Source organism: Pezoporus wallicus, unplaced genomic scaffold (assembly GCF_028554395.1).
Source record: "Pezoporus wallicus isolate ANWC-B61680 ecotype Strahan unplaced genomic scaffold, APGP_CSIRO_Pwel_v1 contig_14159, whole genome shotgun sequence".
NCBI classification, from domain to species: domain Eukaryota; kingdom Metazoa; phylum Chordata; class Aves; order Psittaciformes; family Psittacidae; genus Pezoporus; species Pezoporus wallicus.
This window is the reverse complement of record NW_026642380.1, coordinates 121,443-136,249: the sequence shown is the minus strand read 5'-3', so window position 1 is coordinate 136,249 and position 14,807 is coordinate 121,443. Positions and strand designations below refer to the sequence as shown.

Here is a 14,807-nt window from a genome sequence, read left to right as displayed (position 1 = left end):
CCACCTGGGCACAGGCTGGCTCATGCTGTGGCTGTTGAGCACCACCTCCATGTCCTCTTCCACCCGACAGCTTTCCAGCCACTCTGCCCCAAGCCTGTAGCCTTGTGTGAGGTTGATGTGGCCCAAATGAAGGAGCTGGCACTGAATCGCACACAACTGGCCCCAGCCCATCAATCCAGCCCATCCAGATCCCTCTGCAAAGCCTTCCTACCCTCAAGCAGATCCACACTTCTACCCAGGTCATGTCACCTGCAAGCTTACTGGGAGTGCACTTGATCTCCTTGTCCAGGTTGTCTATAAAGACATTAAACAGAACTGGCTGCAATACTGAGCCCTGGGGAGCAGCACTTGTGACCAGCCACCAATGGGATTTAACTCCATTCACCACAACCCTTTGGGCCCAGCCATCCAAGCAGTGTTCTAAGGGTACACCCATCCAAGCCACAGATCGAGGATCCAAGCCACTTTCTCTAGGAAAATGCTGTGGGAAGCTGTGTCAAAGGCTTTACTACAGCCGAGGCAGACAGCATCCACAGCCGTTCCCTCACCCACTAAGCAGCTCACTGTGCCACAGACGATCAGGTTAGTCAAGCAGTACCTGCCTTTCGTAAACCCGTGGTGACTGGGCCTTATCACTTGGGTGTCCTGCGTGTGCCACGAGATGGCACTCAAATGATCTGCTCTACAACCTGCCCGGACACGGAGGCCAGAGTGACAGCCCCGTGGTTCCCTGCGTCCTCCCTGCTCACACTCATTAAGCCCTTGCCTTTTGCCTAAGCTGTGTGAGCAGAGCCTGGAAGGGTGACTCAGATCTGCCCCAGGATTATGGCATCCTGTTCATGCTAGGACTGCTTCCCAAGCCCTAGCACAGCAGTAGGGACTTGCACCCCACTGATCCCTTCTGCTGCTAATGATGCTGTGCTTGTGGGCCAGGAAGAGCCTGGAGGCAGAAGAGCTGTTTACGTGGCAAGACACTGGTTTGGCTCTAAACTGCCCAAGTGAAGCCAGGAGATGTCAGCTCAGTTCCTGCTCACTCACTGGCCCACCGTGACAAAGGTCTTTGCACAGGTGAGGCCCAGAACCTCCACATCAGTGTGGAGATGGGGTGTCTGTGCCCCCCAAGCACCATCACTGACAAACCAACGTGGTACAGCTGCTTGACAGCCCCGATGATCTGGTTGCACAGCTCGCAGCAGGGCATGCAAAACCACCTCGAAACCACCCCCAACGCAACCACCCGTTCTGCAAAGACGAAAGAGCATCGTGACCACCACAAACCCCAGTAGACGTGAGCCTGTAGACACGCATCCTCACCAGACCTACGTGATTTGAGACCCACGAGCGCACGGCACGCACCGGCTTGCTGGCTGTCGTAGCTGGTTTACTTATTGATCAGCGTCTTCAGGGAGCGCGTGAGCGTGCTCATGACGGTGGCAACCGTGGCTGACTGGTGGCTGAGCTGCTCCACTGCCTGCTGGTGGCTCAGCGTTCTGGCCGTGGACTCCTCGGCAGCCTTCAGCAGGAAGGTGTAGTTCCTCACCACTTCCTCCACCTTTGCCAGCAGCTCTTGGCGCTGCGACTCCGAGCGCACCACGTACACCAGCCTCACAAACGTCTCGATGAGGCTGCTGAGCACCTGGAAGCTGCTTGTGATGGCAGAGAGCATGTGGGTAGGGCTCTTGTCGACGGCTGCCACGCGGCGGCAGGATGCACGGAACTCCTTGAACTTGAGGGCGAGCTCTTGCTTGTACTCAGCCAGTTGGGAGATGTAGGGTTTGCAGTCCCGGACGTCTGGGCTCACCACGCACTGCCTCAGGATAGTCAGGAGCTCATTGGTGTCCAGCTGCACTTGCAGGAACCCGTTGGGAAAGCTGTAGGCATGGCCTCGGAGGGCGTTGATCTTTGTCAGGCTCCCCTCAAAACTGGAGGTCCTTAAATCTATTTCCTGGGTCTGGCTGTCACTGGGACTGCTGCAGGCTGTTGCATCCAGGACCTGAAGAGTTCTGCTCATGACTGGGACCATTTGATTACCCAGTTTCATTCCTGGGAGTATCTGCATGGGGATGGAATAGGACAGCTCATCCTTCTCACTCCCGTCATCTGCAACATCGCATTTCCTGTAGTAGAAGCAGTACCGGATGGAGCAGCACTTCTCATCCTCCATGTCTTCATCCCGCAGCTCAGCAGGACTCGGATACATCTCCTCCTGGACAGAGAACACTGCTGAACCCTTCTGGTTCTTTTTCTCCTGTGCTATCTGGACATAGGAGGGTTCAGGCATTCCGGTGGCTTCCTGGAGTTTGCTTTTCAGAAGGGGACAAAGGATGCTGGGCTCAGGCTCTTTCTGTGGGCCCTTCTGTTTCGTTGTATAGATGTTCTGGTAGATGTCAGAGGACAGGGATGTCCTTTCAGTCTTATCTATTTCACTGACGCTGTAGCGACGCAAAAGCTTCCTGTAGTGTGGAGCACCCATGCACTCCCCCCGGGAAGCGCAGGTGGTCAAACAGGACATGCTGTTCTCTGGATCTGACCGGTACTCTCTGGACTCTAAACTCGTGGAACGTATCCGCTTGCCTTTGGAAGGGCTGCTCATGATTGTCAACCGAATGGCTTCCTCCTGCTTCTGCTCATTGCTAGCTTTATCTCTCCCTCTCCTCTCCAGTTCTGGCATCACCATGTGGTTGGGAGGTGGCCTCACCCCCCTGCAGATCCGCTTGCAGTCGCAGCTACGCCTTTGCTCCCTCGACATCCCTGGGACCTTCTGCACGGGGCTGCTCCTTAGCTGGCAGCTGCAGCGCCCAGGGGCAGGAGGGTGCAGGTACTCCTGTGGTGGGAGATCACCTTTGCTCTTCGGCTTGAGCAGCTCCTCGAGGAATTCCAGCTCGTACTGCTTCACCTTCTGCAGCTGTGCTTGCCGCTCATCCGTCTCCTTCTTCAGCCGGGTTGGAAAAGTTGCTGAGAACAAGTTCCTCAGCCTGAAGGAAGCTTTCGGAGCTTTGGGTTTTGCTGGGACATCAGCCTCTTGTTGGGTCACCTCCAGGGCTTTCTCTGCTTTTTTGGAAGGCACGGTGCTGATCTGCAGGCTCTCGGATCTGTGCACCAGCGGGACTGGCCCTTTGGGTTCCTCACTGGTGCTTCTGAAAGCGCTACCAGGCGATGGAGAGTGCACGTTGCTACTCTCGGCTTTGAAGCCTTTGGCTGAGCTTTCCTGTTGCATTTTCTGCCCTTGGTTTGAAGGAGCTGCATGTTTCTGAAAGACAAGGCTCGGGGCTTCCCCACCCGCCTTTGGACCTGCCTCTCCGCTTGTGGCTCTTCCTGGAGCATCCCTACCTGCTTTTTGCTGGTAGCTTTTAGAGGCAGAAGTCTTAGTGGGCATCGTTTCCTCGCCTGAGCTGCTGTGGAAAGCTTCTGCCTTACTGCCGTGAGCTTCTTTAGGACTTGGAGAGTCTTCACAGTGCTGCTGTGGAGGGAGCTGCTGCTGCTGCTGCTGCTGGCAGTTGCACGATGTGTCTGCGGTTTGTGGACCTCCTTTGGGTTTCAGAGGCTTGCTGCTGGCTAGTGCACAGCTGCTGGTACCGTTCGTGTTCCTGTCCTCTTTTGAGGCTGCTGTCACTTGCGGAGCTGAGCCTTTTGCGTTTGCCACTTGTTGCAGCGCAGCCGCAATGATGGCTGGAGTTACACCGCTTTTCTGATCCAGGAGGAGCTTGGAGCTTGGCTGGACCTCTTTGGGCATCTTCTCTTGTAGATCCTGTGCCTGCTCCATGCTGGGGACCGCTGTGGCATGCAGAGATACCTCAAAGGCAGCTTTAGGGTGGCCTGCACCTTTGCATTCAGAGCCTGACACTGGAGCCCCCCTGCTCTGCTCACTGAGCTGAGGGGTCAGCGCTGGCTTGGCAGCCGAGGGGTAGCTCCTCTCAGGATGCTGCTGCTCCTGCTTGCTCTTGCAGTTGGTGAGGCTGGGGCTTTGGTTAGAGAAAGCTGGCTTCAACGAAGGGCTTGGCTCCTGGCGGCTCAGGGCACAGGGGGAGGTGAGCACAGCCTGGGCAGCACAGCTCTGGATTCGGAAGGGCAAGTCCTTTCTGGCCAGGAGGTTCTCTTTGTTGATGTGTTGAGCGAGAAAGTAGGCTGCGTTCTGATGCTGCTTCATGGCAGAGACCATCTCTGAGATATCTGTTAGCTCTGAAGAGTTGGTTTCATGGCCAGAATCCAGGGATGACTCGGGAGTGATGGCAGCCAGCACAATAAGACCTGAGGAGGGACACAAAGAAAACCCCACGACAACACTCACACCCCACTGGTGTACAGAGGAGAGGGGAACCTCATGAGGCAGGAGGGCTCCAGGAATGCAGGACACAGCATCCCACTGGAGACGTTTTAGTGACTTCCCGCAACTAAGAGTTAATGCTTTTAAGAGATCACTTGTCAGCACCAGCTGGCTTGTTAAGTCAACACAGCAACAGATCTTGGCCAAGGAAAAGGTCCTGGGAAGCTTTCCAGTGTTAGTGATAGCAGAGCTACAGAGACTCATCTGGCCCAAGAAGGAAAATTGGGCCAGACAAGTCCCAGACTCTGCCGTGGTGAATAGGGAAACCAAGGTGGGGAGAGGGACAAAGGAGTGTGCTGCCAGCAGGCTGGTACCAGAGACACCCCTCTGACAGCAGGTTTGTCCTGGGAAGGGCTCACACTGCAAAACCTGGGTGAGAACCTGCAAAGACCGAGGGCTGAAGGTACCAACTGAGCGGGGTTACAGCTGGGAGGAACTCATGCTCACAGTACTGGCTTGTTAGGGACTCATTCCAGCATCGTGGCACATGGACCATGGCAGACAGGGGGTAACCAAGACACTCCTTCAGGCACCATCAAGGAGACGAGTCCCACTTCAGCTGCTTATAAACCTCCTGAGCATCAGTTCGGCTGCCCCTGCTACAGCCTGTTGCCACAACTTGGATTTACTAGAACCTGCTCCACAATCACATACAGGATGAGAGTAGAAGACTAAAGGGAAGGATATACCAAAGGAAAGAAGGGCTACAAGAAAAGAAGTCATAGCCATCGAAATACCTGCTGTCTGCTGTGGAGGGGGATGTGGACAATCCTCTGAAGCAGCCAAGGCTTCCAGTGCTTGCAGGGTGGACACCAGGGCATCATCCAGCTCTTGGGCATGGTCTCGGACCGTCCGTGGTTGCACGTTGTCTATCAGTGTGACAGGGATCTCATCGTAGAGGATGCCACAGAGGTGCCGGCCCTGCTCCTGGCTCTGGGCAGCCGCGCGGCGCTTGGGATCATCCTCATCCGAGCTGTTGTCTCGGAAGCCGGGAGGGGGAGCAGCAATGGCGGGGAGCAGGGACGTCGTCTCGTCTTCTTCCTCGTCGTTCCCAGGAGGGGGAAGAGACATCAAGTCCACCATGTTATCCCGGGTGCTGCCGGGCTTGCCCCCCTTGCATGAGGCCAGCCGGCTCTTGAGTTTGGCTTGGCAGGACTCGCAGTAGAAGTGCGAGGCGTCGCTGCGCAGGTGGGTGTCTATGGTGTGTGCCCTGGCCCTGCCTGTGTGCCTGTCTTGGTCAAGGCCATCCGGGTCGTACTCCTTGGCTGTCCCGTTGTAGCCTTGGCCAGAGCTTTTGGAGGTGGGGTCGGATTTGGTCCTGGGGCGGGTTTCCTCAAAAAATATCAGGTTTTCATTGATGTCCGTCCCGCTCTCTCTCTCCTTCCTCTGCTCTCGCATGTGCAGGTAGCAGAAGCTGATGAGCTCCGAGTCGGAAGCCCTGGCTGGTGGAGCCCCGGCTGCTCCGGTGCTGGGGGCAGAGCCAGCCACCAACCCGCTCTCTTTCTTTCCCGTGTGCCCCAGGGCAGCAGGCCGGTGGAAGTTGTGTGCGTTGATGTAATCTAAACCAAAACCACAGCGGGCACGTTAGCAGCAGCGCCCAGGAGAAGGGGAAACAGCACGGGGAAGCTCCTGCTCGCCCTGGAGGAGCATCCGTGTGCGCTCTGCCCTCCAGCCCTCAGCTCGGTGGGCAGCTGTGAGAGATGCAAATAAAGAAATCTCCTGCACGTGCAGGTTGGAAGGGCCCTTTAAAGGTCATCTGCTCCAACCCCCTGCAATGAGCAGGGACATCATCTACTAGATCAGGTTGCTCAGAGCCCCATCTAACCTGACCTTGAATGTTTCCAGGGATGAGGCATCTACAACCTCTCTAGGCAACCTGTGCCAGTATTTTACCACCCTCGTCATAAAACATTTCTTCCTTATATCAATCTGAATCTACCCTTTTCTGCTTTAAAACCGTTACCTCTTGTGCCATGCTATAGGCTCTCATAAAAAGTCTGTCCCCATCTTTCTTTTAAGCCTTAAGTACTGAAACACCACAAGAAGGTCTCCCCAGAGCCTTCTCTTTGCTAGGCTAAAACCCCCCACCTCTCAGCCTGTCCTCCTAGGAGAGGTGTTCCATCCCTCTCATCATTCTCGTGGCCCTCTTCTGGACCCACTCCAACAGATCCATGTCCTTCTTGTACTGAGGACTCCAGAGCTGGATGCAGTACTCTAAGGAGGAGTTTCACCAGAGCAGAGAGGGAGAATCCCCTCCCTCAACCTGCACACTTCTCTTTATGCAGCCCAGGACATGGTTGGCTTTCTGGGCTGCAAGCACACATTGCCAGCGCATGTCCAGCTTTTCATCCACCAGCATCATGCCCTCCGCCCCTGCTGTTAAGCATTGCCCTGCAACAACCTCCCATTGCTCCCTTGTGTAAGGCAAGCAGGTGAAATACTGTCTGAACCTGTGGCCAGTGGTCCAGCCTCAGGAGGGACATCTGTCTGCATTACAGGTTGGATTGTGCAACTGTGCTGGGAATGGCTGCCAGGGGCATGCAGGCTCCATCTTACCAAGTATAGATTAAATCAAATAAATCCCAATTAAAGTCATTAGCTGAACAAATTGGACAGTGTGTCTCCCCAGATACGTTCGTGTTATACTGTTCATCACTTGCGATGCTAAAATCCCAGACAAAACAATATCTATTCTCATTTATGGGCACTCTGGTCCTCAGGAAGGGCAGCTCTGTGAGTGAACACAAGGCTGCTGCAGCTGGGGATGCACGTTCAGCTCATAGACTGAAGCAGAGGCTTTCCCAAAGCAACCTCACTGAGTGCCTGTGCTGAGCCAGGCCACTGTCCTGGATGGGGCCAGAACCCTAAAATCCATAATCCAGCTGCTGGGAGAGAAGGTCCTGTTGAAGAAATGAGAGAGCAGCCTAGGGCATGTTGCTGCTTGGCTGGTGATGGCTGCTGCTTAGAGCAGGGAGAAGAAGGGGCAGAGGCAAATTGCCTACATAGCTCCAGCATGGCACAACCCTTCCCATGGAAGGCAAGGATCTAGCATCCAGCTCTGCAAGGAAATGTGGAGACTGGGATGTAACTGAGAGCATCCGAAAAGAGCGTGCATTTCTAGAAACATCTGCAGTTCAGCAGGAGCTTTCAATGGGCCTCAGGGAAAATGGATGTGCTCCTATTCTAGGCGCAAAGCACGGGCCAGGGCTTGCTTTTACATTTAAGATACTGGCACAGCCTGCCTGCAGCCTGGAAAGTCAACACCTGGGCTAACTTGATTCATCCCAGTGGGGCTTCCTTATCATTCCTGCAGAGATGTGCTAATGGCCCTGCTGCCTGTGATCTGCCTCGCTCCTGACACCTCAGCCTGCAGCAGTAGTGAGACAGGAACTGTGAGTAGAGTTGGTTTTCCCATCACACACTGAATTCACTCCTGAAGGATGCCTGAGAGGCTGGGCTGAGGGTACTGGGTCTGCAGAGAAACTGTTCCCCTCCACTGGTCAGAGAGGTTTTCATTGCACCCCTGGGGGCAGACCAGGCCATCCAGAGAGGGGCTGGCTCTTTGGTGTGACAGATCCATTGCTCCTTCGCTGTCCAACCCACACCATGACTTCCCCTCACACTCACTCCAGCCCCCTGCATAGTGATACTGGTTTCTTGAGCCTGTCAAGAAAAGGTCAAGATCTACTTCCCCTTTTGGCACAGGTTTGGACCGTACTCATGAAGCACAATCTCCCTGAGGAAAAATCCTGCCTATTACCATTGTTGCTGGAGTGTGGAGAATACCACCTGCACATGCCGAGACATCCCCTGCGTGACCAGTAACGTGGGCCCTGCCAGACCCCCTCTGAGCCCTTGGGGATGTTCTGGGATGCTCTCTGTTTCCTCCTGCATTCCTCTAAGTCCCTACAGCCACGTGTCCCTGTAGCCTGTCTCAGGGTGACACGACCCAGAAAAGGACTCCCCTGATGACAGCCACTTAAGTTGGAAACACCCTCCACTCAGCAAGATGTGACTAAATGTGTTCCCGTAGGACTCCTGTAGGCAGAGAGCGCTGTGACAGCCATCAATAAGAGGCATAGGTGAAGAGACAAAAGGAAACCATGCACATATACTTACACCAACATCACCAGCCAGGTCTTTCCCTGCTGCTGCCGCAGATGCTTTCTCGATGCCTCTTGTGCGCGTGTCCTCCCACATGTGCTAAGTCCGTGGCTGGGTGCCTTCCTCAGACCTCAGAGGCACCGAGTCCTTTCCCTAGGTCCCTGCTAGCTCTTGGCACTCCTCCCACCTCACACCTCGAGGAGGCAGTTTTAACACTGTGCCACCTAAACTGAAGGCTTGTCACAGCTCTCTGGAGCTGCAATGTCACTCAGGAGGTTTGGGGATAGAGTTGGCCGTGTTGGTGCTTTGCCCATCTCCAGCCACTGATCCCGCAGATTTGATATTTCCCTATACAAAACACATTCAGTGTGAACACCTGCACGGAACACCAGCACGTAGCTGATGGTTGGCTCTTGTTTGACATCACTCTTTAGGGTCATTGATCATTTTGAGGGTGACTCACACCTGCAATCCACCCTCAAGGAAGAGCACAGCCGTGGCTGGTGGGACAGAGCTTGTCTGTAGGTGTTCTGGTCTCCTGCTGTGCCCTGATGCTCCCTGCATCAGGCTGGTCACCTGAAAAGCTGCAACAGCAAAGATCCCTTCCTGATTTAGCACATCAGCAGAGCTGCCTGTGCAGCCCAGACCTGACTAATGAAGGCATCAGTGTCCAAAGGCAGCAGGAGAGCAGTTCCTGGCTAAGTGCATACACTCATATTGGTCTCCAGAGCTAGGATGCTGGCCAAGGAGCTGCATCCCTGCAGCAGCACACAGGCTGTTCTATGAGGACCCAGAACTTAGCTGGCAGCAATTCCAGGTCTTTACAAATGGCACCTCCTGGATCTGCTCTAGCAGCTACCAGAACAACACTTGCAGTGAGTGTTTAGGGACCAAGCTGACACCACGAGGCAGAGCTTACCCAAAATGGTTAAAATGGGTTCTGCAGGGAATGGAGGCAGAGGGGAGATGCCAGAGAAACCTTTCTCCTTTCTGATGCTGCAGAGCCCTGGGCGGAGGGAGGAGGAGGAAGACGAGGCAGGGGAAGGGGCTCGCACAGAAAGCAGAGGCTGAAACGTACCTGCCTTGATAATCTGAGGAGGGGGAGGCTGGCTGGGGGCCCTGGAGAATATCATCTTCTTGGAGTCCACCAGGAGACGGCAGTAGCCTGCAATCAGACAGGCGAAGTTGGTGGCTTCAGGCCATTCCATCAGCAGCACCAGTGGCTGGAAGGCAAGAGAGGTGAAGGCATGAGGGACACGCTGACACAGGACCAGTGCTCCCAAGGGGCTGTGCTGCAGCTCTGCATTGGTGTAACTGGTGAGCTGGCTGGCTCTTTGAGAACCCCCACCGGAGGGATGCATGTCCTTGCCCCAGCTCACCCAGCAAATCACTGTGCACAAGAAAGCGCCTCACTGCAGCTCTGATTCCTGCTACTGACTTCCCTAAGGATGATGAAAGAGTTGGAGCCCCACAGGGCACAGGCTGTGTCTCCAGGGCCCCCATGCAACTGGCTCCTGATCATTTGTCTGCATGTCAATGCTCTAAGCAAGCACCAGGTTAACCATCAGGCTCCAGGGAGCTCAGGGCGTCTGTGCAGTCTCCAGCTGCCAGAACCCCTGTTTCATTGCAGCTGCCACATCACCCTCCCATAAACGAAGACATCTGCTTCCAGCAAGATACAGAAGGGGCAAAACCCCATGACAGGCTCCCTCAGCCACCACTCTGAGCACATTTAAACCTAACCCTTCAGAAAATGAAATCTGTGCTTAGGAGCAGATGGTGTCTTCTCTTTTAGGAGAGTATTTATTCGCACGCTAAAAAAGGTCTTTGCTTTAAAGAGAACAGAAAACCAGACACGATCTGTGTGCCACATATAACCTCACTGCACAATCTAGCGGCAGGCATTGCAACTCCCAACTCCCGGCGTGTCCCAAGGGCAGGGTTAGCTGGCCTGGGGAAGCTGTGGGGTGGGATCTGCTCTTACCCTCCTGGTGAGGTCCAGCACAGCTCAGTCAAGTGGTCTGTGCTCAGAGTCCTCAGCACTGCTCAAGGTGGATCCACAAGATGGAAAAACACTTGGCAGTGCCTTGAGTAAAGTTATTGCAGCTCTAGACCTCATCTGCCCCTTGCACAAAGCACCCTGGCTTTAAAGGAGCTTTGAACACGGGTACAGGGCTTATCTGAGGCAAGCGGGGATGTTTCGCTACTGCTGTTGCTCAGGCTGCCTTTGCTGCTGTGCTCCATCTCTTGCTCACTGTCAGCCCTCCAGGACTCAGAACTTGTTTACCACATCCAGGGCAAACCAAGCCTGTTTTAAGAACCATTCAAGCCTACACAGTGTGAGAAGCATTAAAGCTATTTTGGTGTTCTTGTTTTATAACCACAGCTGGTTCCTGGTACCCACTGGCCAGTTCTATGTTCTGCTTAACACTTGCTTTCTTAGGCCACCAAGACAACTCTGGCAAAGGAAGACCTGGCACATCACACTCTGGACCATACAGCACAATAAACATCAGCCATACCGGGGGCTGATTCCTCCTAGGGCCAAGGTAAAGAAGTTCCCACCTTGGCTGCTGTGCAGGAAGAGAAAGGGAAAGAAATAACCCAACATGGAAAGGAAATAACCCAAGAAGCAAACGTGCTCTGCTGAGAGGCTCTGCCCCTACCCGCTCAACAAGGCTCCTTCTGCACCATGGAAGATGATGCAGAGAGATGATGAGATGACACAGATCAAAGGGAAAGTATCAAGATAAAAAGGAGAGAAGAGATTCTCCACATAGCTCAAAGGAGGTGGGCATGCAGCAGTGAAGGGGGGTGACGCCTCTCAGGCCAGCTCCAGTCTTGACATAAGTGGTGAAATGGAACCATGTGTTCCAGTTCTGCTGTATGAAGCATCCTTAAAACAAGTGCCTTCTACACAGGGCTGAGCACTCTTGGGTGGGTTATTTAAGCCACCTTTTGAATAGAGACATTTGTACATTTTCCCCTATCTATTGAGCAGCAGTGAAGGCTTGAATGCTAGCAACAAGAAAGGAAGCAAACACTGAGGGCAGGGAGGCAATGGCTGATGAGATTAAGAAGAGACCAAGGTGGTTTAGAATTCCCTTTCAAAAGGAAACCCAGCGGGGGTAAATTCCATCACATGCGAGTCACACGCCACATACTCAGCTCTTAGGGATGCTGAGCCTGAATGGCACCGAGCCATGGACCTTCATGACTGCTCTGTCAGTGCCCACTACTCGGTCCTTGTTTCCTACCTGGACACCAGCACCTCTGAGACCCAGCCCTACGTCCACCTCTGCTTCAGGATGCTCCCACCCATCCAGAGATGGGACTGTAGGTTCTTACTGGCAAGAAGCAGCCCCTCGATCAGTCCTCCTGATGAGAGACATGACTGAGCCACAGCCATCCAAACTGGTGTTTCCTGCCTACAGATAGAACACACGCAATGTACCAAGATGCCACAAGCTCCCTGCCAGGTCTCTGAGCAATCCCAGCCTCCAGACTGGCTTCCAGCAGTCATGCTGGGGTCAGTTGTAGCGCTCTGCACTGAAAAAGAGGAACCTCAAACTGATTAGCACTGCATCTTAGCGAGGGGTCTTAGAAATGATTACTCACATCCTGGCAAGCAGGCGGCGTGACAGTCCCTCTCTAATTGTCAGGCGCTCTAATATTGTTATTAGGGATTAAATCACTTCAGAGGCAGCTTGAAGTCATCCACCTGTGTGGCTGCCAGCATTCCAGTGAGCTTCCCATGGCCCAGGAGCCCACGCTGCGGGGGCTCCGTGTCCTGCTCATGGATACTGGCTGTTTAAAATGGCACTGAATGCAAGCAAAGCCGCTGCAGTTGGGCTGTGCATCCATCCCCACAGGCTTCGGTGGCTTCCCTGCTGCTCTCTAACAGAGGTCTGGCTGAAACCCCTTCCCCCATGGGGTTACAAGGCTGAACCTCTCTTCCACCCACCGAGGTAGCCCTGCAAAGCCTGCAGCATCTCACCTGCCTCCGAGATTACTCCCACCCTGCTGCCACATCTCCCTCGAAGTGGCCAACAGATCTGGAAGTGATTTGTGGGGTCAAGAGGCAACACAAGCACGGCAGCCCCATTTCCTTGGGAAATCAGGCCGCAGGGAGGAGGTGTGAGGGACGGCAGCTAAAGGAGGTGTTATTTTTAGACATCAGCAGTCTTGGTCACCCTGTTTCATGCATGCAAGGCAGATTTGATCTCGTGGAGACAGGCGAGCTGAGCAAACATCGACTTTCCCCACAGTCGCATGAAGAATTTCCAGCTGATGTTGCTAAGGGTTTATGGTGAATTCAGAGCAGCTTTGCTCTAAGTGACAACAACACAGGACTGTAGCCTGTGGTTTGGGTTTCCTTGTGATACCCATGTCTTGGGGCAAACAGGATTGACCTCTTTACTTCGGCAGCACTCTGCAAGGAGCAGTGAGGGCTGTTGCCTGGGGTCAGTATTGGCTTGGTTCCCAATGGGCTAGGGCTCACACAACATCCCTGCCTCCCCCTGCCATTTCTTTAACTCACTGCCCAACCTCAGCCAGAGCTGACAAAAAGGCACCAACCTGAAAGCGTGACTCTTCATCGGTTTTCTAAACTCAGTGGTGCAAGAGAGCAGAGAGACTTCTGCAGGCAGCAGGAAGGCAGGGAAGGATGCAGCAGGGGCAAAACCAGTGTCTTTCTTCCATAGCCTGCTCCCTGCCCTGTCAGCATCGAGTTTCTGGGAAGTGGCCAGAGTACCTCTTCCCAGCTGTTAATCAGGAGATGGTGTTAATAACCAACAGGGACAAGCTATTAATGAGGATAACCCCATCATGCACTCACTGATGGTGTGTGTCTCATGCCAACCAGCACATCCTCCTCCTGACTGGCATGTTCTCACTGTGACAGCAGTGGGGCTCACCCCTAAGCAGCCCCTAGAGCTCTGCTTTCCTGGGGTGCCAGAGCAGGAATACTGTCTGATTTTTGTCAGGGCAGCAGCACCTTGAGGATGAAAGCTGGTTTTACACAGAAGCAAACTTACGGGGATAATCCTACTTTCAATGCCTCTTCCAAACATCAGATTCCCAGCGAGATGCACATGTAAAGGTTCATCTCTGACCTGTAGTATGCCAACAAGAAGCATATTTTAAAATGCTCTTCCTACATCTAAACGTGTAACACCAGCCTGAAATTACTGATGCTTTGATCTTGCAGTCATACTGCTTTGCTGGGTTTTCTAGTCCTAATGAGAACAGGACTTAAAACTTTTCACTTTAAGTTTCCTGCTTGGCAACCAGTCTCTCTGGAATGTAAATCACATACATTTATACTGGATATGAGAGATGAGTTTTCCATTAGCTTATTAAGGATATAGTGCTTTTTCTCTGATATGCCCTGCCTTTAAATCAAAACTCAATGTCCTTCTGGAGGATATTCTCTTATTCAAAGGTGCAGGTTTCACAGAAGAATGTCTGGAGGAAGTTTTATGGCCAGGGTTAGGCTACAGGATCTTAGCAGTCCTCATATTTAAATTAATTTATGACCCAATCTATGCATGCTATAACACTTAAGCTTATATGCATTTCCTTTTAATCTCCCCACTTTATCATGTACTTTGGGTCATACCCTGCTTCCTTTAGTGCAGTGCAGTAGAAGAGTGGGAGATGAATCTACATAATTTATGTTCCCTGGTTTACTTGTGGTACACTGCCAAGTTTATATTTAATAATATATGCATCCAGGTCTAACAAGACAGCAGTCGATTCTTCACTTGTATGTTGACCTTTCTTTCCCTCCCTTAAGCACTATTAACTCAGCTCTATCAATACCAGGCTGCTTGTGATTAGGACCATTATTTCCCATTTGTTGATCAATAAACCTCCTGCCTTGGTTAGCAGCAGCCCTTTGGGTTTCTGCAGCAGCATCTCCTTAAGGTCTGAGCAGCTGCCACCTCCACTGGGTGATACCCTCCTTGTCCTCTGCATGGTCCCATCACAGCGGATGGAGAGGCACCTCTACAGACTGCAGGGTTGTAGGTGCCGCTTCCCATCTACTGCCATGGTGCTGCTGTGTCCATCATACACCTTTCCATCTTGCTGCACCCTGGCCAGGCTTTCATCTCCCCCATGGCTATTCAAAGGGTTTGTGCTCTTCCTTGCGGGATTTCCAGTGAGCAGAGCCCGCTGGCACTTTTGGCATCCTCCATGCTCCCCATTTGTTGGAGCAATTATCAGGAACACCAGGGTTGCAGCACCACCAGCCTGTGCTCACACCCTCAGAGCTGGATGCCTGTTTTAAATGAACAAATAAACATTGGCCTTTCAGGCTTGGAAACTTACCCTCTCCACGTGTTGTCTGATCGGCTCCTGTGGTGGGTGCCACGGG

The 14,807-nt window shown here is 53.2% G+C and overlaps 1 protein-coding gene and 1 long non-coding RNA gene across 5 annotated transcripts in view; both read right to left on the bottom strand.

Moving 5' to 3' along the window:
* The window catches only part of LOC130610063 (uncharacterized), a 138,404-nt gene that overhangs the window by 43,828 nt on the left and 79,769 nt on the right, over positions 1-14,807 (bottom strand). The gene's annotated exons all lie outside the window — the stretch shown is intronic.
* The window catches only part of FRMPD3 (FERM and PDZ domain containing 3), a 52,354-nt gene continuing 38,822 nt past the window's right edge, over positions 1,276-14,807 (bottom strand). For all 4 annotated transcript variants that reach the window (XM_057429612.1, XM_057429611.1, XM_057429613.1 and 1 more), the window contains 3 exons: positions 9,507-9,651; positions 5,062-5,883; positions 1,276-4,248 (listed from right to left, as the gene is read on the bottom strand). In XM_057429612.1, coding sequence (XP_057285595.1) covers positions 1,382-4,248; positions 5,062-5,883; positions 9,507-9,651 — 3,834 coding nt within the window. In that variant the 3' untranslated portion in view covers positions 1,276-1,381. The remainder of the gene's footprint in view (positions 4,249-5,061; positions 5,884-9,506; positions 9,652-14,807) is intronic.